The sequence below is a fragment of the Cetorhinus maximus genome, chromosome 12 (genome assembly GCF_964194155.1).
Source record: "Cetorhinus maximus chromosome 12, sCetMax3.hap1.1, whole genome shotgun sequence".
Taxonomy (NCBI): Eukaryota; Metazoa; Chordata; class Chondrichthyes; order Lamniformes; family Cetorhinidae; genus Cetorhinus; species Cetorhinus maximus.
Window position 1 is genome coordinate 6,238,718 of NC_135890.1, and position 25,356 is coordinate 6,264,073.

General features: G+C 45.2%; 1 protein-coding gene across 1 annotated transcript in view; it reads right to left on the reverse strand.

Moving 5' to 3' along the window:
* camk1da (calcium/calmodulin-dependent protein kinase 1Da) overlaps positions 1-25,356 on the reverse strand; it is a 397,726-nt gene that overhangs the window by 33,291 nt on the left and 339,079 nt on the right. The window contains exons 7-8 of the mRNA XM_078552956.1: positions 17,221-17,333; positions 4,056-4,134 (exon numbers count right to left, since the gene is read on the reverse strand). Coding sequence (XP_078409082.1) covers positions 4,056-4,134; positions 17,221-17,333 — 192 coding nt within the window. The remainder of the gene's footprint in view (positions 1-4,055; positions 4,135-17,220; positions 17,334-25,356) is intronic.

Below are 25,356 nucleotides of genomic sequence, written 5' to 3' on the forward strand. Positions count from 1 at the left end.
GCAAATTCGCAGTCAAACTTTGTGAAAATCCTAGGTTTTGCAGTGTTAATGTCCCTGATTTTAGAACAGAGCGAGAATTCCTCACCAGACTCTCTCTCTTATTCTCAGCAGGTTTCCACATAAACGCCTGATATAAATTTCATATACATTTCTATGGGATGGATAACTGAGGGCAAGTGGCAGACTGGAGACTTACTACAGCTGTCTGGTGCATGTGTAGAGTCAGAACAGTAGTAAGTGTAAACCCCAGGGGAATACACACACAGTTCATTGCGGAATAGATACGAGGAACAGGCTCGTCAACGCCGTGATCATTAACCGTCTAAAAAAGCTAGACTGGTATTCGCTAAGGAATGTGATAGAAGGGGGTAGAAAGATGATCAAATACTCCATGAACTACAAAGACTTCTGTGCTGCTGCGACCATCAAAATTCCAATTTTTAAAACGCATTAGCCACATCTGAATAACGGTGAAGGCTCTTGCATCATACTTGAACAAAGACCAACATTTATCACGTATTAGTGTAGATGGAAAGCTGCACAACTCCATTGGAAATGACGAGTTTGGGTTTCAGGCAGGAAGAGGGGTGAGAAAAGCAACTGGCAATATAAGATTAATGAGTGAACGCAGGTTAGAGTTTGTACAGGAAGTATCTGTTTGCTTTGTCGATTTTGAAAAAGCATTCTTTTGGGTTGACTGGATTAAATTTTTGACAGTGTTGAAAGATATTGGAATAGATTGGAGAGATAGATGACTCATAAGAAACCTGTACATGGGACAAATATTAACAGTAAGAGGTGAGTCAGAACCATGTGTAATTGGAAGAGGAGTTCGATAAGGGTGTTGTTTATCACCAGTCCTCTTCAATACCTATGCAGAAGCAATGTTTGAAGAAGCATTTGAAGACTCAGAATCTGGTGTTAAGATTGGGAGGGTGAGTGAATGATAACATCAGTTAGATTTGTAAATGACAAAGTAATCCTTCCTCAGTGCTCACTGCGAGAACTATTAGATAGACTAGGATCAGCAGGCATGAACTTTGGAATGAAAGTGAACATATACAAAACCAAAGTGATGCATATCTCAAAATCACCAAGAAATATTCATTTATTCATAGAAGGAAAAGAACTAGGACAGGTGCAAGAATTCAAGTATTAAGGAAACATATCTGTGGGTGGGAGATGCAATAAAGAAATAAGAACAAAGATTGCAATAGTAAAGAAGAGATGGTTGCACATTGGAAAGCTGAATAAACAGCTCAAGAAGTGACTTGTAAAGAAATTGATTTGAAGTGTTGTTTTGCATGGATGTGAGACATGGAACTCACGAAAGGAGGAGACCAACTTGCTAAATAGCTTTGAAATGTGGGTTTGGAAGAGAATGGAAGGGATCAGCTGGACAGGGAAAAATAGCAAATGATAAAATGCCAAGGAGAGTGGACAAACAAAGAAATTTGCTGAACATAATTAGGAAAAGGCAGAGAGACTGGGCAGGGCACATTTTAAGAGGAAGCGGACTTGTGACAGACATTTTGGAAGAAAGGTTTCAAGGAAAAAGAGGATGAAGAAGGGAGAAAATATCAATGTTGGGCGGCTTGAAAATTGGAAGGTGTTATTGCAAAACGAAGACTGGCACAGGACAGAGAGACATGGGGAAGACTATGAGCCAAAGACCTGCCTTTGGACAGAGCACTCATGATGATGAGAGCACCTTTAAATATTACTTTGAATGGGTCCAAGAACAGAGTCACAAATTTCATGTTTGTGCACTAGATATTCTCTTGGGTTCAGCATCACAACAACAACATATTTATATAGACCTTTAATGTAATGAAACTTTCCGAGATGCTTCACAGGGACATTATAAAACAAAGCATGCCACCAAAAGCTTGGTTGAAGAAGTAGGTTTTCAGGAGGGTGTCTTAAAGGAGGAAAGCAAGTTAGAGAGGCAGAGAGTGCAGGGAAGGAATTCCAGAGCATGGAGTCTAGGCAAAGCACAGACACCAATGATGGAGTAATTATAATTGGGAATGCACAAGAGGTCAGAATGAGAGGAGTGCAGATATCTCAGAGGGTTGTGGGGCTGGAGGCGATTACAGGGTAGGGAGGGGGTGAGGCCACGGAGGGATCTGAAAACAAGGACAAGAATTTTAAAATCAAGACATTGCTTGACTGGGAATCAATGAAGGTCAGCAAGTATAGGGGTTTTAGGGGAACAGGACTTGCTGAGGTAAGATACATGCAGCACAACTTTGGATGAGCTCAGCTTTATGGAGGATAGAACGTGGGAGACTAACCAGAGATGCGTTCGAATAGTCAAGTCTCAAAGTAATGAAGTCATGGATGAGGGTTTCAGCAGCAGGTGAGCTGAGACGAAGTTGAGCAATGTTATGTAGGTGGAAATTGGTGGTCTTAATGATGGTGTGATTATGAGGTTGGAAACTCAGCTCAGGATTAAATACGACATCAAGGCTGTGAACAGATTAGCTTAATCTCAGACTGTTGCCAAGGAGAGAGGTGGAATGGTAGCTGGGGAATGGAGTTTGGAACAGGTAACGAAAACAATGGCTTCAGTCTTACCGATATTTAATTGGAGGAAATTTCTGCTCATCCAGTTCTGTCTGTCGGATAAGCAGTCTGATAATTTAGCAACAGTGGAGGAGTCGAGAGAGGTGGTGGTGAGGTGGTGAGCTGGGTGTCCTCAGCTTACATTTACGTGCAAAAACTAACACCATGCCTTCAGATTCTATCGCCAATGCACAGTATGTAGATGAGAAATAGGAAGGAGCCAAGGATGGATCCTTGGGGGACACCAGAGGCAATGGTGCAGGAGCAGGGAGAGCAGTTATTGCAAGTGATTCTCTGGCTACGATTAGATAGATAAGAATGGAGTAAGAGCAGTCCCACCCAGCTGGATGACAGTGGAGAGGCGCTGGAGGAGGATGGTTACCCTGAGAAAAGGACGAGGAGGGATAGTTTACTTCGTAACAGTCACATAGGATGTCACTTGTGACTTTGATAAGAGCCATTTTGATGCTGTGCCAGGGGCAGAAGCCTGATTGGAGGGATTCAAATACAAAGTTCCAGGAAACTTGGGAACAGATTTGGGATGTTTAAGGACTTTGGAGTGGAAAGGGAGATTGGAGATAGGACGGTAGTTTGCAAGAAGGGAGGGGTCAAGGGTTTGTTTTTTTGAGGAGAGGGGTGATGACAACAGATTTAAAGGAGAGATGGACTACATCTGAAGAGGAGAGAACTGTTTACAATATCTGTTAACGTGGGGGCCAGGAGGAGAAGCTGGGTGACCATCAGTTCAACGGCCATAGGATCGAGGGAGTTGGAGGTGGGTCTCATGGACAAGATGAGATCAGAGAAGGCAAGAGGGTAGTTTGGAGAGAAACTGGAGAAAGATGTGAGTACCAGTCACCTTGTAAGTGGACCTTGTGTTCCTTATGCTTCAGAGTTCAACTTTAACTGTCCAGTACCTAGCTCAACAATAGCTTGACCACTGGATAGTAATGCAGGATTCTTAAACTGAAAACTGGCACATATGCACAAATTCTCCTGACCTTATAGAAGGCTCAAGACAGGCACAGTTTCAAACTAATCACTGGTTTGTTTCACATAAATTACAATGAACAGACTCAATTTCCTATCGACTTCACTTATGGCAAGGGAACACAGGCACCACTTTGCTATCTCTCTAAGTGCATGGTCACTTTTCTAGATAACCTCTTTCAAGCTAGCTGATACAAATGATTTTAAAATGCATGCAATTCTCTGCATGGAGGTCAATCTGTGTCTGTGAGAGGGAAAGTGAGAGAGAGAAAGAGAGAAAGAAAATAGAAATACACTCAATGAAATAGAAATACACTTGTTGAAATCCACAGTAAGATGGTTGGCATCAAGCTAATATGATACAGTGTCACCCAACCTATATTACACAGGAGTTATATACATGTTGCAAATTCCACAGAGTTCTAAAGTATAATTGGTATATACCTGGAGAAGTAGGTGAGAATTTAACCTATTAAATTGAATGTAGTCCTGCTTACCACGGGTGTCTTAATGCTTGCTCACATGTATAACGTTTGTTTGGGTCCTTCTCCATCAAGCGTTTTATAAAATCTTTAGCTGAAAGAAATGATTGATGAGAATGAGTCCTTTGTCCCATACATAAACTTAAAGGGTACAAAATAATCACTTTCAGTTAATGAGGAAAACGAGATATGGATTAAGTGTCAATAACAAGCCTGTAAATCACCTTTCCAAGGACAACGAGAGAAATCAGCCCATTGAGCCTCTTCTATGACACGGAACCATTCACAACTACACCTGGTCCAAAATTCCTGAGGGACGGTATTTAAAATGGAAGCTGTTATGGCCTACTCGATTACCACCCCCACCAAACCATAGTTGTGCACTTTTGCTACTGACCCTGCAATATTCAAAATTTCCCAAAGCTTGTGAAAGACTGTGATGCATTTATGCTTTAAATGTAGTCAGTTTTAGTAACTACTTACCTGAATGAAAAAGAAAATTGCAGGATTAAAAGACAGTGAAGAAACACATTTCCGCCAACTCCAGCATGATGCCACCACCAAACACATCTTCCCTTCACCCCCCCGGCGGCATTCCGTAGGGATCATTCCCTCCGGGACACCCTGGTCCACTCCTCCATCACCCCCTACTCCTCAACCTCCACCTATGGCACCTCCCCATGCCCACGCAGAAGATGCAACACCTGTCCCTTCACTTCCTCTCTCCTCACCGTCCAAGGGCCCAAACACTCCTTTCAAGTGAAGCAGCATTTCACTTGCATTTCCCCTAACTTAGTCTACTGCATTCGTTGCTCCCAATGCGGTCTCCTCTACATTGGAGAGACCAAACGCAAACTGGGCGACCGCTTTGCAGAACACCTGCGGTCTGTCCGCAAGAAAGACCCAAACCTCCCTGTCGCTTGCCATTTTAACACTCCACCCTGTTCTCTTGCCCACATGTCTGTCCTTGGCTTGCTGCATTGTTCCAGTGAAGCCCAACGCAAACTGGAGGAACAGTACCTCATCTTCCGACTAGGCACTTTACAGCCTTCCGGGCTGAATATTGAATTCAACAACTTTAGATCTTAAACTCCCCCTCCCCCCAACCCCACCCCATTTCTTCCCCCTCCCTTTTTTTTTCAATAATTTATATAGATTCTTCTTTTCCTACCTATTTCCATTATTTTTAAATCTACAACTAATACCTTGTTAGTCTTTCCACCCCACCCCCACTAGAGCTGTACCTTGAGTGTCCTGCCATCCATTCTTAATTAGCACTTTTCTTAGATAATATCACCACCTTCAACACTTCTTTGATCCTTTTGTCTGTGACATCTTTTGATTAACTGCTCCTATCACTGCTTGCTTGTCCCCACAACCACCACCCCCTCAACTTCTCTCTCCCCCCGCCCCCCACCTTAAACCAGCTTATATTTCACCCCTCTCCTAACTATACTTCAGTTCTGTTGAAGGGTCATGTTGGACTCGAAACGTCAACTCTTTTCTTCTCCACCGATGCTGCCAGACCTGCTGAGTTTTTCCAGGTAATTCTGTTTTTGTTTTGGATTTCCAGCATCTGCAGTAGCTTTTTGTTTTTAAACTTTTTTTAACTCTTTTTGCCAGTTAGTGAATCATAGAATTATAGAATGATACTGCACAGAAGGAGGCTATTCGGTCCATTGTACCTGCGCCAGCTCTCTGGTAGAGTTCTCCAATTTGTACCACTCCCCTGCTCTTTCCCTATAGCTCAGTAAAATGTCTTCCCTTCAAGTCTTTTTCCAATTCTGAAAGTTATCATTGAATCTGCTTCCTTCCAAGCAGAGTATTCCAGATCACAACAACTTGGCATGCTCAGGAGGCCCTCATAGCAGCCATATTTTTGGAGGATGATGGCGACATGCAGTGAGGTCACCCCATAGATCCTCACATCGCATCTATGAACTTTTGTCTCCAGTCTGGCTTATGGCCGCGCGAATACCCTCTGTGATAATGCTCCTGTCATGGAGACGCAGTAAAGGCCCTAATAGTTGCTCAATTGCAGGAGGATGATGACGACCTGCAGTGAGGACACTCCATATATCCTCACACAGCCTCTGAGAATGTCTGACTCCTGTCTGGCCAAGGGTCATATCATAGAGATGCAGCCATGAAACTTTAGAAGTATCTGATCCTTTGTCCACCTTCAGCACCTGAGCCCTTCAGGAGCACAGCGTCACTGGTCACAGATGCTGAAGAGATGGGGGGCCAGCCCCTCTTTAAAGGTACTGAGAGCACACAGAGAGAATGAGAGAACTCTGCGACACCTGCCCAATACATTCAGGCAGCAATGACCAGCACCACATGTATCCAGGCAGTGTGAGGCCTGACCAGTCTGAAGGCTGCACAAAACACAGGGAAGAGGCCCTGGACTGAGACACCTGCCTTTATCTTGTGCAGAAAGGTTTCACATCTGAGTGACAAGAACACTGCTCATCAGAACAAGGAGGCATAGGCAGAGAGACACTTTATTGACAATAGTGAACATTATCTACAAGTGATTAACACCCGTGTCCAGGCTGTGCAACTAATTCTCCTTAACTTTCCTAACCCTGTCTTGGTGCTCCCCGGACATCCACAGCAGAGCTGGAGGCAGCCTGCTGACTGTGAAGCCCTGTCTGTGGTGACCTTGGCGGGCGTCCTCTGGAGCACCATGACTTGGAGGGCTCCAGCCTGCTTTCGGGGTCCTGAAGTGTGGCAGTGGCACCCTCCATGGCCTGTGGAGCTGGAGCTGCTGGGGTCACAAGAAGAGGGGATTTGGATGGGCCAGACACTCTTGGAGTCATTTGGATGGATGTGCAGCTGCTGATCCTCCTCCCTATGGGTGCTATGGGTGCTCTGGGCCGCTGGCTGACTCCTTCAGGAGCAGGGGTAGCTGGAGTGAGATTGAGCTGCCCAGCATCCCTCTCACATACACATTGTTGGAGGCCAATTATGGCATCAGTGAAGGAGTTGAGCCCGTGCAGAAGTGCAGGAGCGACGTCCTGGACCAAGGTCTCCCTGGTGGCCACCATCCTACCAGTGTTGACCTTGGTACATTGGCATGCTAGCGCTATCACCTCAGCCTGAAGACGGATGGACTCCTCCATCATGCCTTGCAATCTGAGGAGTGCAGCAGACATCCCTTCCTGATGTTCCCGAGCTTGCCTTTGCAGCTCCAGCAACTGAGGTCTGACCGAGTCCAGAGGCTCCTCATCTGACTCAGACTCAGCAAATCTCTGGCCTCCCGCAGCTCTCCGAGTGCCAGACGCCTGGGAAGTCCCTGCCTCCACCTGCTGTGGATCAGACAGTGCGATATGCTCACCAGGTTGTGATCCCCGAGGCTATTCTAAGGCAAGGTTCCACCGAGGTATGCGCTAGTGGAGGATATGGGTGAGCGCTGTAACAGGACTTCAAGGAGGGTGCCTCCAGATTCCTCTTCAGAGGTTCCTTCAGGGCTTGATTGGTGGCCCTGGGTCACGGGCTCCATTGGCTGTTTCCCAGATGTGCCTGTGGAAGCAAGAGGAGATAATTAGTGCATGGCAGTGGCCTGTGAAACAGGACACATCACTCACAGCATGGTTATCTGATGGATGTTGCACAGCTAGACCCACACTTGGCAGAACAGCGCTGACCTCACCATCAGCACAGGACCAGTCCAGATCCTCGCCAGCCAGCTGGATGGCTCTGTTTTCAAAGCCCATGAGGACCTGGATTTCGGGTATTCCACCATCAGTCTGCGACCTCTCCCTCTTGTTGTGTGCCAGCTTGTCCTGCATGAATAGCAATGGAGAAAGTGTAAGCAGGACGCCTGCCAGACCAGATGATAAGTATACCTGGGGTGTGTGGGTGTTGATGGGATGGGGTGAGGCCAGTGAAGGTGTGTGAGAGAGAGTGAATGATGATGTCCCTTGAACTGGCAGTGAGTGAGGGCCCTGTGGGTGTGTGATGGGTTTGTGAGTGTGTGAGTTGGGAGTGATGAAAAGAGTGACTCACCCTGGTGGAACGGAGGAGATCATTCATCCTCTTGCGACTCTGGGTGGTTGTCTTCTTTTGAAGGGCGTTGGCGCTGACCATCACTGCCACCGCTTCCCAAGCTGGGTTAGTGATATTCCTGCCCATCCTGCGGCCAGAGTGGGGTTAGAGGACATCCCGGTGGACCTCCACAGCGTCCAGCAGTCGCTTGAGGGATGCATCGCTGAACCAGGGGGCTGCTGTCTTCTTCAGTTTCAGGGCCATGTCTTCCATGCAGCAGCGGTGGTCTGGAAGCACTGAGATGTGCGCCCGCGGCTGGATTTTAAATATGGCGCCCGGCATAATGTAGCAGCGGGGTGATGGCGGGTGGGCGAATGGGAGCCCGCTCACCATGGAAACAGCGTGTTTCCCAGGAGGGCTAAAATAATGTGGCAGGTTTGGGACAATACGGCGCGAAAACCCGCCATGATACTCCTTCACCCACAACTATACCTTTTACAGATATGTACAGATTTGAAAGGATGACACAAGTTACAAAAGCTATCTTACACTCTAATGTCCACTGTTAGTACACAGTCCATGTAAACCTTTGGCACCCTGTGGTCAGACACACCACACTCTGAAACCAAGTGACAGATGCCACCTCAACCAGATGCTATGGATTTCTCCTCAACTCCCCCCAAACACTTGTCACACTGTGAGCCAACTAATCTCACTGAACTCCGTCTTTCACTCGAGGGTTTCCAATCTCCACTATCCAGTCATCGCTTTGGAATCTTCTCCCAAACCGATGCTTTCTCTCAGACACCTTCCGCAAGGATTTACCTCCAGGGTTTCGAACTCTCCTTCTGACGTTCCTCTCCCTGGGTCAGCACATGTATTCAAGCTGTCTTCCACGCGCTGTCTCTCATTAACTCAGCCGTCAACAGTACTACTGCTTCGTATGCCCATAGCAAAGAGTTACCCCCATCCCTCTCTCCTCTTTGGACCTTCTCGCCTCTTCTCAAACCTTTATCTCTTTAAGTTTGAAGCTTTAAACTTGGAGCTTGGAGCCTTTCTCTCTGCCCCTCATTCTTAACTTCACTTAACAGGGCCTTTTCCAGGTTCCTGTCCCTCCTTTGACTAGAAGGTACTAAAAGATAGAGGACTTTCCCCTCTTCCACTCCCCTGGATTTTTGGGGGTTTTCTTTAGCTTAGGACTGGCTATCTGTCCCCTCTGCTCCAGTCTCTCCTGGCAGCCACTTTCACCCAGCTGAACTCCAACAGCATCTCAAAACCAAACTGCGGTTTTTCTTCTTCTGCGTGTGTCTGTGGGAGGGATCTGCCTCCCTGGATCCCGGTTGCTAAGCAACAAGCCCAATTCTTCTACCCTTGTGTTTGCTTAACCTCTTAAGTGGTAAACTCTCATTGGAAATGCAAGCACCTTTTTAAAGTGAAACTAAAACTCCATTTGACCTTTCTTAACACAGATACAGAAATACAAATCAAACTTAAACTTTAAAGCTAAAATTCATTCCTAACACCTGAAAATACCAATATAACTCACTTAAATTATCTCTATTTCCTAACGCCCCCATAAACCTACTTCACAATAAACCAGAAAAATATTATGAAAATTCTTATACTTTTGTCATACCTGGTACCGTTCCAGTAAAGTTCTTCTTCTCCCTCTTTATAGCCTTGATATCCTTCCTAAAGTGTGGTGTCCAGAGTTGAACACAATACTCCAGCTGGAGCCTAACCAGTGTTTTATGAGGGTTTATCATAACTTCCTTGCTTTTGTATTCTGTGCCTCTATTGATAAAGCCAAGGATCCCATTTGCTTATTTAAGTCTTCTCAGTTTCTGCCACCTTTATAGATTTGTGGACATACACCACCCCACCGGTCTTTCTGTTCCTGTACCCCATTTAAAATTGCACATTTAGTTTATATTGCCTTTCCTTATTCTTCCCACCAAAACGTATCATGGTCTGAAAGTGTGATATTTTTGAGGTGCGCTGGCTGGGAGGGTCACACTTTCAGGTTTTGTTTTGTGTATATCCAGACTCTTTTCTCTCTTAGGTAATGGTGTGGAGCGTCAGAAGGATTTTGCAGGCAGGCTGACTAACAACCTGCTTTGAGCAGGATGAATGCTCCTTCCTTGGCCAACAAGTGCTGGAGAGGATCCAGAAATGGAGAATAAGTTGCTGCGGTTGTTCCCATTACTTGTAGATAACATTGGATCTGCACCACCCGGAATGAGCCGAAGAGGTTCCGTAGAATTGTGAAGCCTGCGCCCGTAGAACTCGGATTGGTCGTCTGTTGCTGGCGGCCGGGGATCCAGCTACAACCTCGATGGAGACGAGCTCAGATTCTTGGTAATGAGGACCATTTTGAAGGACTTTGTGGCTGAGTGTAATGACCTATATGCTGTGTGGGCTGTTGAGATAATTCGTAAGATCTGACAATTCTATCTGCCATTGATTGTGTAATCTATAGTTCATAATTGACTGCAAATTGCCTGTTACTTAAGTTTAACTTATGCTGTTTCTGGGTTCTAGGATATTGGTCATTAGCTAAGATAGCATTTAGTGCTTGCTTTGTTTGACTCTTGTATAGTAAAAAATCTTCCATTTTTAAACCATGGGATCTTGCGACTCATTCTTTTTTGAAGTTACTGGTCTCCACACTAGTTAACAGTTGGATCGGCACTGCCCTTTAAATAGTACTTGTGCTCCTAGTGAGTGTTTTACACTTCAGAACCAGTTTTCCTCTACTGTGCTGGTTTTAATGGTTTGCATCCATCACCATCATGGTCCAAAAGTAGAACGGAAGACCAAAAGCTTATCACATTTCAAGGCACTTTACTTACAATCAACGTTACTATGGGATTGGCTTTTATTACAATGTTAGGTGAGAAAATGCAGCAGCAATTTCACGTATAGCAGATTTCACAAATAGCAATGAGGTGAAAAATAATAATCTTTTGTGATGTTTAGGGCAGAGTATACTGTTAGTATTCCCTACAGCGGACATCCTGTGGACTCAGTGAGATTGCCATTTTGTGCCAAAGTAGGAACAGTTAACTTCAAACTCAATTGAAACTGCACAAATTCATCCTGCGTAAGACGCTTGCAGTCAGAAGAGATTTTTAGCTCGCCAATCTTGGCTCAGTTAAGTATGTGACTTTGGAAGTGAACGTTTGGTAGAGTTTTCTCAGGATGGGAGCGGGGTGGGAGAAAATGATCAGAGAGTTGTGACTGAGTTACTGTCCTGTGTCACTCGCTGGCTAGCTGAAGAGCGGCATTGATAAAGGTGTGGGAGCAAGTCACTCACTGGGTCTCTTAATCTCAGGAAGTGTACAGATCAATGAATAAAGCAGAATATGGTGGGGAGCTTCCTTACTCTCGAAACACAGTATATTTTCCATTAATGACAACTCAGCTGCTTCCACTTCATCTTCTTCTCTTAAGTATTGGTACTTTTCTCTTTGAAGTGTGTGAGGAACTGCAAAAACTTTCAATTATCATTGGCAAAGCAAAAGAGAATATTATGGAATTTAAAAAAAAAAATCAGGCCTGTTGCCTGTGAATAAATCTGCCAAACAACTGTTTTGCTTTAATTTCAGGGCTTTATTTATCTTTTTCAAGTATTAACGCATAATTCCACTCCTTGGCAGTTGTAAAGTTTGGCAGCAGTTGTTGAAGTTTTCTGTATTTTAAAAATAGAAAGATCTCTCAGCAGCTTGGATTCAGAGGCACAGGGCAGAATCTTGCCCTGGGCGTGTGGGTTGGGCGGGGGCGGTCGGCTGCCCGTGATTGGCCAATTAAGACCCGCCCAGCGTGATACGGGATCGGGAGCGCTGCCTGTGCGGGCGGGGGGTGGAGGGGGGGGGGAGGAGGGCGAGTGGACCTAGCTCGCAGTTCACGCACGCGTGTGCAAGCGCGCTGAACAATCTCCCCGAGGCACGGAGCTGCCTCAGGGAGATGAAGAATTATTGGGCATCAGAAAAATTGAATAAAACACATTCCCTCATGTGACAGAGTCACATGAGCAGGGACATACTTTTAATTAAAAAATAAAATTTTTTTACTTTATTTGTATTTTCTTTTGGAAACCTCATCCCACCCGTGGATGAGGTTTCCAAAGAAATGCAAAGGCCGCTTGGCCTTTTCGCCTGCCCGCCAACCTCTAGGTTGAATGGGCAGTGATAAATTAAACTCAATTGATTACCTAATGGCCTTAATAGGCCTTTTAATTGTCGGCGGGCACACTGCAGGCTCTGGTGTGCGCCCGCCGACCAAGCTATCGCACGGCTGCACATTGACGTCGGCATGCTCAGCTGATGTCAACTAACGTCGTTTCACGCTCGGTCGGGTTAGGCGTGCCCGCCCACTGGGCGTAATTTTCTGCCCACAAGCTGAGAATTTGCTGTGGCAAACCCGTAGTAGAAAAACTATCCACCATATATTGGCACAGACTAGAAGGGCTGAATGGCCTGTTTTTCAGTGCTGTAGTGTTCTATGGTTCTATGGTTCATGACACTGTTTACTGTTTCGTCATGTGTTTGGGGTCTAGGTGGGGTTCTGTGGGGTTTGTCCAATCTCCCAAAGTAAGCTGTTTGAGACTGTAGTTTGTTAAAACCATTACTCTTTAATTACAGCAACTATATACGTATTGGGACCTCTGTACAAGGCTGCAACTTCTCTTCACTCCAGATCCCTGTTTCTCAATCAGGTAGTTGTTACATCATCATTACATCAGCATCATGTGCTTCTGCTGTTAACCCTTTACCGTACATCTCCCCCCAAATCTTTATCCCAATTATATGCATCCTCCTACATCTCCCCACAAGGTCTCAGAGTTCACAGGGTTAGTCTCGAAGGTGCCATGACCAATCTCCCTGATCTTGTTCTGATCATGTTTGGGGTGGGTAGGGAGGTTCAATTTTCCCACAGAAATGCAGTGGATCAGGCCAGGGCTCGGGGGACGGGGTGGGGGGGGTGCAGACGGTGCCAATCAATGGGGCCTGTGCCTTTGGTTGTCCCTGCCAAGTGGCCGCCTCACATCCCCAGGATAGTTAGTGAGTGCCGTGTGCCCTCAGGGTGGTGGGAGTGGGGGGTGGGTAGGGGAAGGTGGTGGGGGCGCCTGGTACCCTGGGCTCAACACACAGCTTTTGCTTTACCGGCAGCTCCGCTCCCCGCTCTGCGCAGGTGACTGACGGCCGTATCCACAGGCCGCACTGAACGCCCTGACTCTGGAGTCTGGCCATTTGTCCCTAGCATCCTAATTGGCCACCTCCAGGGAGATCTGCCCGACAGGTGCACCAGTGCCAGTGCACCCAACCCCCCCAACGCACCCCGGACCTTGGCCAGTCCCCCTGCTGTGTGCAGAGCCCACGAGTGGCTCAAATGAAGAGGATGCAGCGCTGTAACCACCTCGGGCCGACCTTACAATGATGCAGATGAAATGGGCGCATGAAAATTTCACAGCCTTCACCTTGATCTGTAGGGGTGCCAGGAGGTGACGAATCGCGACACCCAATCTCCCCTCGCCCACTCTCCCCCCCGCCCCACCGAAGTAAACCACAAAACCCCATTTTTAACCCAATTTGTTGGAGAAGCAAAATTAAAAACAATTGATCAGTCTGAGACTGCTGAAGGGGAGAAAAGTCAGCTTGAATTTCCCAAAAAAGTGTAGATTAATTAGATTCCAACGATAGGAAGAAATGAAAAGGAAAGAATTGCTTCATCGTTTAAAAGTTATTTACAAAGATTTAGCTTAGCACTTCAAGTGTAGGTTTTTTATTATATTGCGTTATAACAATATATTATTATAAAGCTGTAAAATGCTGATGGTTGACACATGTAAGTACTATTAACAAAGTGCTGCCGAAAGTAGGAAAGGAAATGTCTTGAGACTGGGAAACAAAACTAACTTAAGCACAAACCACAGGTGAGGGTAGAAAGATGAGCCACGTTCTCCTCAAAGCCTGTTGGTCAATGTTGCAGTTCAGGTGGAATAGTTTCCGACCCGGCCTGGAACAGAGTCCGGACCCGGAATTGGGTTATTTTTCCTCGGGTCCCCTCGGGCCTGCTCCGCCATTCAATTATCTTCTAAGTCTGAGGGAAGGAGGAAATCCCAGCCCGAAAGGCAACCCGCTTCCAACCCCCGCTTTCGTCTGAATCCCGCTGATGCCAGTTTGGAGTGTGCACCACCAGAGGTGTACACGAGGTTGGTATTGGGTAAATACAACTCCGTAGCTGGGCCCAGTCCCTTCCCCCTTCCCCCCTTCCCTGGTGACCAGGACTTGGGGCCTAGTCTGTCTCTCTCCAGCTCTGCTTCTTTAAGCTAAAAGGCAAAAAATGTTTTATTAGTTAGCTCCGCTGCTTGGCACTTTTTAATGGCCATTTTTATTAATGACTAATTTTTAATAATTATTCATTGCTTTGACGTTGATTTTTTTTTTGCTCAACAAGTTGTTTATGCTTCTTTCAGGCCGCATTTTTGAAAATCGTATTTAATGTTGTGCCAACTGTTAAACCAGATCTCAGGCAGCTGCTTCTGGGTTTCTTGCTGAAGGGGAATGAAAGGCTCACAGGGAGTCTGATTGCTTTTTTGGGGGGCCTGGAGAAAGGGATTAATTTTGGTCCACTAACAACGGGAAGTGTTGCAAATGCTCAGCACGTCTGGCAGCATCTGTGCAGAGAGAAACCGAGGTCAGTGACCCTTCGTCAGAACCAGTGCAGATCGAGGACCTGAAGCATACAAAATAGAAGTAGGCCATTCGGCCCCTCGAGCCTCCTCCGCCATTCAATAAGATCATGGCTGTTTGTGTTTTAAATTCCACAGATCTCGAATACCTCTATCAAGTCTCCTCTCAGCCTTCTTTTCTCCAAAGAAAACAGTCCCAACCTCTCCAATCTATCCTCATAGCTAGAGTTCTTCAACCCTAGAATCATTCCTGGGAATCTCCTCTGTATGTATCTCCTTTCTCCTCTCTCAATGTCTTCACATCCTTCCTCAAGTATGGTGCCCAGAACTGGATGCAGTATTCCAGGTGAGGCCTAACTAGTGTCTTATATAAGTTCAACATGACTTCCTTACTCTTGTACTCAATGCCCCTATTAATAAAGCCTAAGATACTATATGCTTTATCAACTGCTCTCTCAACATGCCCTGCCATCATTAATGACTTATGTACATATACACTGAGGTCTCTCTGTTCCTGCACCTCCTTTAGAGTTTCTCCCTTTATTTTGTACTGTCTCTCCATATTCTTCCTGCCAAAATGAATTACCTCACACTTCTCTGCATTGAACTTCATCTGCCACTTGACTGCCCAATCCAACAACATGTCTATGTCCTTTTGAAGTTCAAGACTATCCCCATCACAGTTGACAACATTTCCAATCTTCATATCATCTGCAAATTTTGAAATCATGCCCTGCACGCCACGGTCATTAATATATATCAGGCAGAGCAAGGGTTCCAAAACTGACCCCTGGGGACCTTCCTCCAATCTGAAAAACATCCATTAACCACTACTCTTTGTTTCCTGTCACTCAGCCAATTTTTTATCCAAGTGCCCACTCACCCTTTCATTCCATGAGTTCACCAGTCTGTTGTGTGGCTGTGTCAAATGCTTTTTGAAAATCCATATACACCACATCAACAGCATTACCCTTATCAACATTCTCTGTTACCTCCTCAAAAAATGTTCATGTGTGGGACTGGAGAAACAGTACCACCCACACGATGATGTAAGAGAGAGACACATCACTAAGAGTTGAGAAGAGAAAGCTCATGGCTTAGACTGAGTAACACCTGTTGTCTTGTATATCTGTATATGGTCATGTTCATACAATAAAACCAGTTACTGCCCAGACATATCTGTGTCTCACAATCATTCCTTAGCCAGTCACAACCAACTTACAATAGGGTAGGGGGTGGAATAATGGGCCTGGAAACAAGAGAAGAACCGGGGCCCATGATTTCTCTCCCTGGCTTGGGGGTCAGGGTGGGGTGGATCCTGAGGTTCACGCCAGGGGAGGGTCACCAATCAAGTAAGACTGTTTTTTCCTGGATGATGTCGAGCATCTTGAGGTTGGAACATCCAGAAAAGTGATGACTATTCCATCATATTGATGACTATGGGCTTTGTAGATGGTGGAAAGATGTCAAGAAATGAATCGCTCATCAGAGAGTGTCTGCTCCCTTATAGCCACAGTGCTGATTTAGCTGTGACAAGTGGTTGAATGATCATTGGCACTCGATCTCTGGACTTGTGCATGAAGATTTTTTTTCCTTTAAGCTTTGAAGCATTTGTTTCTTTCTACCAGACCACCTGAAAGCCTTGAAATTACAATGTGCAGATTTTTAGCATTAAAACAGTTAACACGGTTTATGTGAAACTTCCTTGCTAAAGTATGTGGGCTAACATGCTTCTGTTAAAATAGGAGGCAAAAGAATTTATATGAATGCGCTTAGTGCTAGAAGTGTTTGTGTGCTAATATTCACACAGTGTAGTTTCAAGACGCAGGGTTTCACCGAGTGTGGATGGTGATGCAACTCACACAGCCAGCTAAATCAACACTGCGGCTACAAGAGAGCAGATGCTGGTGCTCTCTGATGAGCGATTCACTTCCTGACAACTTTCCACCATCTACCAGCCCACAGTCAGCAATTTGATGGAATATTCACCACTTTGCTGGATATTCCAGCCTCAAGAAACTCGACATCACCCAGGAAAAAACAGTCAACTTGATCGGTGGCCCTGCCATGAACTTCAGGATGCATCCACCCCGAACCGCTTGCACATTGCTTTACTGTCGCATGCGCTATCCTCCGGGATGAACTGCACCAACTCTCCAAGCTTGGCAACGTCTCCCAGCTTGAGGGTCTTCAGCTCTGAAGAGTACAAGAGCCACAAGGTCATTGTCTGAAAATTGCCCTCCAAACCACACACAGTCCTGACTTGGATATATACCATTATTCCTTCATAGTGCCATTCTTTCACTGTCATTGAGTCAACATCATTGAATCCTCTACCTAACACCTTTGTGGAGGTGCCATTGCCACAATGACAAGTCAAGGAAAAGATCCACCATCATCTTTTTCAAGGCAATGTGGGGTAGACAATAAATGCAGCCTTTCCAGCATTGCCCACATTACGAGAGCCAATTTGAAAAAAGATGTCCTTCAACGTACCAGATTCAGAGATGTCATCCCAGTATGGACAGTCAAATTCATATTCTGCCTTTAATATCTGTTCAAACAGTCTGGAGTCATTTTCATCATAGAATGGAGGGTATCCACATAACCTGAGGGGAGAAATATAAATATGTATTAAAACGGTTAATAATAATTGTGTTTCTTTATCTTTATCAAACTAAATACCTAAATCATGTGAACTATTACAACAACAACAAAAATAGCTGGAAAAACTCAGCAGGTCTGACAGCATCTGTGGAGAGGAACACAGTTAACGTTTCGAGTCCGTATGACTCTTCATCATTATTTGCTTTATGAAAATAAAATGCAGTGAATCTTTGCAGTGAAAGGTCATGAAGCTGATTCCTGTTGTTGGGGAGCTGAGATTATGAAGAAAGAACAGAAAAACTCAGGCACTTAAAGACATCATCAAGAGGAAACCTAACGAGACACACCATCCTGCCTTGGAAATATATCGGCCGTTCCTTCACTGTCCCTGGGTCAAAATCCTGGAACTCCCTTCCTAACAGCGCTGTGGGTGTACCTACACCACAGGGGCTGCAGCGGTTCAAGAAGGCAGCTCACCACCACCTTCTCATGGGCAATTAGGGACGGGCAATAAATGTTGGCCTAGCCACACCCTGTGAAAGAATAAATAAATAAGGGAAAAATTCAAGTTGCTAAAGGCAATGGGAAAAGTTAAATCCAAATGACTCTTTCAAGTTAAGCGATGATTGCTGGACAACAGAACGTCGTTATGAACAGTAAGTTTGGAATTATGTTAAATATTCCTTCCGTTAAATATGGTGAATGGTCTCCCAGATTAGATATTGGGGGTAAAATGTCTGGAATCATCAAGAGGCACCCAGGTACCACAATGTGCAACATAGCTTTCCATTGAAAGGTGAACTACATCCGTCAATTGCTGTCAGTAATTTGTGATTTTTGTAAAACTATACACCTATAAATAGACTTCAGTTAAACGCTATTGAAGGCAATGGTTATGTCACCTAATTGAGGATGTCTGTTTTCAGGTAGACAGGCTCAGATTCTCCCTTCTATTGATAAATTGTCCGTCGCTGTTTCAGACACCATCTGCCTCACCGGTAAGACCTTTGTTTAAATACTTTAATTTACTGCTGGCGGTATTTAGAAATTTAAAACCTGAAGTAAATTTGAAATGCCACTTTACCTGGAACCTTGCCCTGTGAGGAGAGGCTTCCAAATGTTTATCGACAAATAAAAGAATATAGGGAATTTAAGTACCTGAAGCATATTTAAGGGGAGGCGGTGGTATAGTGGTATTGTCACTGGACGAGTATCCCAGAGACCCAGGGTAATGCTCTGGGGACCTAGGTTTGAATCCCACCATGGCAGATAATGGAATTTGAATTCAATTAAAAAAATCTGGAATTAAAAGTCTAATGATAACCATGTCATTGTTGTAAAAACCCATCTGGTTCACTAATGTCCTTTAGGGAAGGAAATGTGCTGGCCTTACCTGGTCTGGCCTACATGTGACTCCAGACCCACAGCAATGTGGTGGACTCTGAAATGGCCTAGCAAGCCACTCAGTTCACTCAGTTCTCAAGGGCAATTAGGGATGGGTAATAAATGCTGGCCTAGCCGGTGATGCCCCCATCCCATGTACGTATTCTTCTTCAACAAAAACAAAAATAGCCGGAAAAACTCAGCAGGTCTGCTGAGTTTTTCCAGCTATTTTTATTTTTGTTTCAGATTTCCGGTATCTATGCGCTCCCTGTGCCGAGAGTGTGCTCTTTCGCGCATGTGCACAAAAGAGTGCATTCATCTCCCTGAGGCTAAGTGCAGCCTCAGGTAGATCGGCGCAAAAATCAAAAATGTTAAATATAGAAAAATAAAATTTCCCTGACATGTCTCCTCATGTGACACTGTCACATGAGTTGGGACATGTCCATCATTTTTAATTAAACTTTTATTAAGTTTTAAAAACCTACATGAAACCTCATCCAGCCCGTGGATGAGGTTTGATGCTTTCTCTGAAGCCCGCCAGGGTTGGGCGGGCAGGTCCTTTAACTAGTTCAATTACTTTTTAAAGGGCCTCAATTGGCCATTGACAGGTCGGCGGGTGCACAGCTGATTCGGCTGCGCCCCCCGCCGACCTGGAAATTGAAATGACGTGGACGTCGGGAGTTCCGCCCGGCATCATCCCACATCATTTTACGCATCGGCGAGCGGGCCCCACCTCCCCGCTCGCCGACCTCAATATCCTGCCCCATGTGTTATGGCAGTTGAACTCTCCAATAAGATTGTGCCACACAATTAACCCCAGACATTCAATGCTCTCTTTTTACATAAATATTATCAACTGAATCAAATATTCAACCAAAACTCAACTCCACTGCAAACATGAAATATCCCTTTCCCTATTGAATAATCTCAGTTAAAAAAACCTATGCAGTCTTCATTTCTTCAACAATTCTCTGATTTACTTGAAGTTCTTTTTCCAACTTGGTAGCCTCCTTTTTGGAAGGTGTTGACTTCTGTTAACAATGGAACTATGGACATCAGCATCCTTCACCCCAAGTGAACGCTTCTCTAGTTTCAACCGGGACAGTGGTCAGTAAGTTGCTTGACCGTAGGAATGTAGGAATAGGAAAAAGCTATTTAGTCCTTCTATCCACTTTCTAGCATGGGTCATTGGAAAGTGATGAGGAGCAGAAACCTTGTTGGTCCTTATCGTGAGTCTAATCGTAACCCCCATATTGCTGCTTCATTTGAGATGAGCTGATCAAAGAGCCTGCAGGTTAAATTTGCGACCTATCCCAGTTTAGAAAGCTCATGAGCACATACAGCAAGTAGAAGATTAACCTATTGATCCATTCAAGCAGTGCAAAAATAATGCATTAAAAAGATTTGAGGGAAGTATGAAGATGCCCAGGTCAAAGAGTTTATAAGTAAAGCTGAAAGGACAATGATTTCTTTCATGCCTCCTATGCATATAGAGATACCAGCGAAGACAATTTAATGTCATTTCATTGTTCATCAGATCAGTTGAGAGTGAAAAGAATCATTATAATTGGGGCAAATACTTTGCTAAAATTTTCTAGAGATGTCTGAAACTTAAGCTTCAAGTTGAAGGAGATTAAAAGAGAGATTCTCTGGGTGGAAAACAAGATCAGTGGTGCATGCACACACACGGTTCATCGTTAATGGGTTTTTTTTTGTCTTCCACTTTTGCCTCTAAAGAACTGCACAGTCAAAAAAAGTTGTTTTTAAGAAGACAAATGTCTCATTTCAAATGAGGTTCCAAGAATTAGCATTGCCCAGAGCTGCAAGAGATCAAAGGTAATTGGCCTATATGTAGAATATTATGTTGTGGTTTGAGGCATTAATCCAAGTCTGGAATGTAATAAGATTATTTTTCTCTCGTTAACCTACTATAGTCCATATATAGGAAAAAGAAAAGCAAGACTTTTTCTACCTGGCACTGGAGACAGTGAGTGTATGGCCAACACTTGACTGAGACAATAATTTTACAAATTGTACACATACCAGAAGTATATTTGGATCTAAACCTGCAATTATTGCTCAAGAAAAATATCAAGTAACTAAAGTTAGATAGCTGAGTAATGTAATGATATTGATAGAATGCCGAAAACTACGATGCAGAGCTTAGCTCGTTCTAATTTTTAATGTTGATTTAATGCTAATTGTTAGAGGTTTTAGAACACATATATATATATTATATATATATATATATATATTTGGTCTTTAGCCAAAAGTTCTCTCTCAGCCAACAGCACAAGAACAGATTATCTAGTCATGATCACATTGATGTTTGTGGAAGCACAGATTGGCTGCCACTTTTTCGACATCACAACAGTAACTACACTTGGCTGTAAAGAACATTGGGACGTCCTGAAGTCATGAAAGCTGCCATAAAAATGCAAGTTTTTCTTTGGGTGAAATTTAATGTCACCTCCATGGTGCGTTTGGTGACAAGGGGGGGAATTAAATCGGGTTGGAGTGTGCGGAGTGGGGTCTCTTCCGCCATGCTACTTCTGCCCCAATTAAGTCTGGAGTGAGAAGGCTTGTGGACTGAGACCCTTAAGTGGGAAAATAGTACTCTGGTATTAACCCAGTGGCAGGCAGGCCTTGGGGGGGGGGTTTGTGGGGGGGTGGGATGCTCGCCATGCAGGAAGCCCGAAAAGCAAACCTCGGTGTGTTTGCTCGCAGGCTCCCAGAGGGGTGGGGCCCCTCATTCAAAGGCACTCAGTGCCTGATCGAGGGACCCAGCATCAGGTAGGAGGAGGCCTGCTAAGAGCCTGTCTTTGCTGCCCACTCCTCGGTGAATCTCCCTCCTGCCATCACTTACCTGTGGCCCGGGTCCATCGATGATCCTGGGCCTCAGGTAGGTGCATTACCAGCAGCAGCCACCACCTCACTAGTGACGCCACTGAGCAATGAAGAGCTGCCTGGCTCTAGTTTAGGGTTGTCAACCCTCCTGGGAAAGCCAGGAGTCTCCTGGAATTGGCATCAATCTCCTGCTGGCCAAAGAAAACCTTCCATATTCCATTGACGTCATTGAGTGAATTGGGCCAGTTTGGCCCACAAGTATCATCACCCCTCAAACCTGGAAGTGGTGTCCCACGGCACTGGCTAGGAAATGTAGGGCAAGATTGTCCGCACCCGGCTGCCGCCAGGATCTTCCGGTCCCGCTGCAAGTCAATGGGCTTCTGGCTTGGGCGCCGCCTCACTCATGGCGGGTCCCACCCACAATGGAGCCGGAAAATCCCAGCCACAGCCTCTCTATCTGTGCACGGGGGAGAGTGAGGAACTGGGTAGAGAGCGGACTACAACTCTGAGAGGGCATTGGGGCTGGGGCGGGGGGTGTGGGTGTGACTGTGACTTGTCAAGTGAAACGCCAGAAGTGGCGATAAAGGGTGAGAGTAGCTGCTGGATACGGCTGTGACAGAGGGTAAGCAGCACCTCAGTTGAGGCTGAGGTTTCATTGTCACTGATGTTTCCAGTATCTATTCCCCACCTCCCCAAATATTACGCATTGCTGGCTTCCTGTACCATCATTTCTGCTGACGTCTCCCGGAATGTGCCCAGCCCAAGTTGGCAGCTTCCTCAGTGTTTTTGTTTTCATTAGAGTGATTTACAGCGTATTGTAGTTTACTACAAAATCAGTTTGTAAAGCCTTGAAATTTGATGATGCTGTCTTCTAGGCATATATTCTAGGTATATATGGGCATAGATTGGGGAGGTGGTGGCATAGTGGTATTGCCATTGGATCGGTGACCTGGGGACCAGGGTTTGAATCCCACCACAGCAGATAGTGAAGTTTGAATTCAATAAATACCTGGAATTAAAATGTCTGATGATGACCATGAAACAATTGTTGTAAAAATCCTTCTTGTTCACTAACGCCCTTTAGGGAAGGAAATCTAGTCTACATGTGACTCCAGACCTGCAGTAATGTAGTTGATTCTTAAAATGCTCTTTGAACAAAGGCAATAAATGCTGGCCCAGCCAGTGATGCCCACATCCAATGAATAAAAAAAACTCTCTAAAGTATATTTCAGTGCAGTTGAAGGGTAGTGTTGCTGGGAAGTGTACCACCTTCCTAGTTCAGGTAATAAAATTACAATTAGTAATAAAAGCGAAATACTGCAGATGCCGGAAATAAACGGAAAATGCTGGAAAATGCCCAGCAGATCTGGCAGCATCGGTGGAGAGAGAAACAGAGTTAACGTTTTGAGTCTGTAGGACTCTTCTTCGGAACTGGAGAGTGGTAGAAATGTGATGGGCTTTATGCTGTTGACAAAGTGGACAGGGGCAGGTGCAGCAAAATCAAAGGTCAGGGATAGTTTAGAGGGTGGGGGGGGTGTGATTAAATGACAAAAATGTCATGGAACACAGGACAAAGGGATTGGTCATGACAATATTAAAGACATTGGTCCAGGTTAGGTGTTAATAGCAGAATAAATGTCAGCACTGTCTGAAAGCAAAAGCAGAAGACAAGATACAGACTGACACTTGGGGGGAAACAAATTCAAAATGGAGGACTGAGCCAATCTGCCAGCATGACCCCGGCCTTCTGGTCGCTTGCCATTTCAATTCACCATCTTGATCTCATGGTCACTCTTCTGTGCTTGGCCTGCTACAATGTTCCAGTGAAGCCCAATGTAAACTGGAGGAACAGCACCTCATCTTCTGATTAGGCGCTTTACAGCCTTCCGGACCCAACATTCAGTTCAACAACTTCAGACCATGAACTCTCTCCTCCATTTTGTTTTTGATAGGAAATGGGAGTCGGTCAGGCCCTGATTCTGGAATCAGGCTGCATTTACTCTCTGAGTGACGTTTTCTGAAAATCTGGTTGGCGCCCACACAGGGCGAAATTTAATGTAAGCGACGGAGGTCTTGCCCGCTGGCTGGATAGCTGGTGAGAGCCCCATGTTGTCTTCTTTAGGGAAGGCCCACCCGTTGAATTAACTGGGTAGCAGTGGGTCTTCCCCAGGATCAAGGACCCTGGGGGTGGAAATACTCCCCCCCCTCCAACGAGAGCTGCAGGCCAGTCAGAGGCTGGCAGCGGTGCACTGCTTGGCAGCATCACTGGGGAGGCAGTGGCTGTAGCTGGCAATGCACTGACCTGAGGCCCAGGATCCCAAGGGGCTCAGGGACAGGTGAGTGACGGCAGGAGGGGAATCGTGGTCTAGGAGGCATGGCAGCATGGGCAAGGGTTGTCTCTAAGTGGGCCACCCTTACCCGATGCCAGGTCCCTTGATCAAACACTGAGTGCCCGACAGCGAGGGTACCACAGCCATCGCCTCCCAGCCCCAGCTCCAGGAAACCCATTAGCAACCTCGACAGGGTTTGCTTTTCGCACTCTCCGCATGGCCAGTGCCCCTTCCACAGTTGGATTAATACCATCAGTAGCAGGATGAGGCCCTTAACGGGGCATTAATTACCCACTTAAGGGCCTCAAATGATGGCGGGGTCCCCGAGCCTTCCTGCCACAGACTTAATCGGATCCAAAGGTGGGGGACCCCACCCACCACCATCATGCCCAAATAAATGCCCCCCCACTACCAAACTCACCCCGGGCGAGGGCATTAAAGTCCGCCCACAATGACCAAGTTTGTCAGAAAATTGCAAACGCCCTCCCCATGACCCTCCAGCTTTTTACATCAATGGGCTTCAAATCACTGGCCGTACACTGGCTATTTTTTGAAATGCTGCGCACAGTGTAAGAGGTAGGTCAACAGTGTTTGGGAAATCGAGCCACATAAAGCTAAAGAACTGTAATATAAATGTACCCTGAATGAGATTGCCTATCTAGGGACAATTAATCCCAAACTAGGGACAATTCTATGAATCTAGGATTAAGTTAACCCAAACTCATTTCACATAGGACCCTTGTAGCTAACTGGGAGAAATCTTTAATCCCAACAGTTCAGGCAGAATTCCACTTTCGTGGTGAAAAAGCCTGGTGTAATAAATCGCTTTGTTATTCAATGGTGAACCTTTTTTGGTTATTTTTTCATCTGCTCTGCAATTAGGTACATGCAGATGTATGTTAACGGTACACATGTGGAGCCCGGCTTTAATAAAACCATGCGCCCTGAAATGGAATTTGTAGATTTCATCTCTGAATCTCAAAAAGGAAAGCTCAGTTTATAAAAAAATACCCCACAGTAAAACCCAATACTCTTGAATGCATCTTCCCTTATATATCCAACCAGCAAAATTATTTTTTCATGAGGTTCTCCATTTGATATCCTCCTTTGGGTAGATTTGAAGTATTCTTTGTATAAACTGTGTACAAAGTTCAATAAATTAAAAATATAATGCATTGAAGACATTAATGTCAATAGAACCTGAAGGCCAACATTCCATCAACAGTCATCATATGGTGCACATTACATTGTGCAGTGCCATTTTCTACAGAAAAGGTACAATATGAAGTAATTTACAATATATCAAGGTTTCAAGAAGAATGAAGGAATTTATCGTAATCCAAAGCCCAGGGAATATAAGTGTTGCACAATTGCAAACCCATGCCCAGAGTTTCAACTAAATATATCCGACGGACGGGCTAAAAACATTCGAAGTGAATCGTGCTGTTGTTACACAATAATAGGA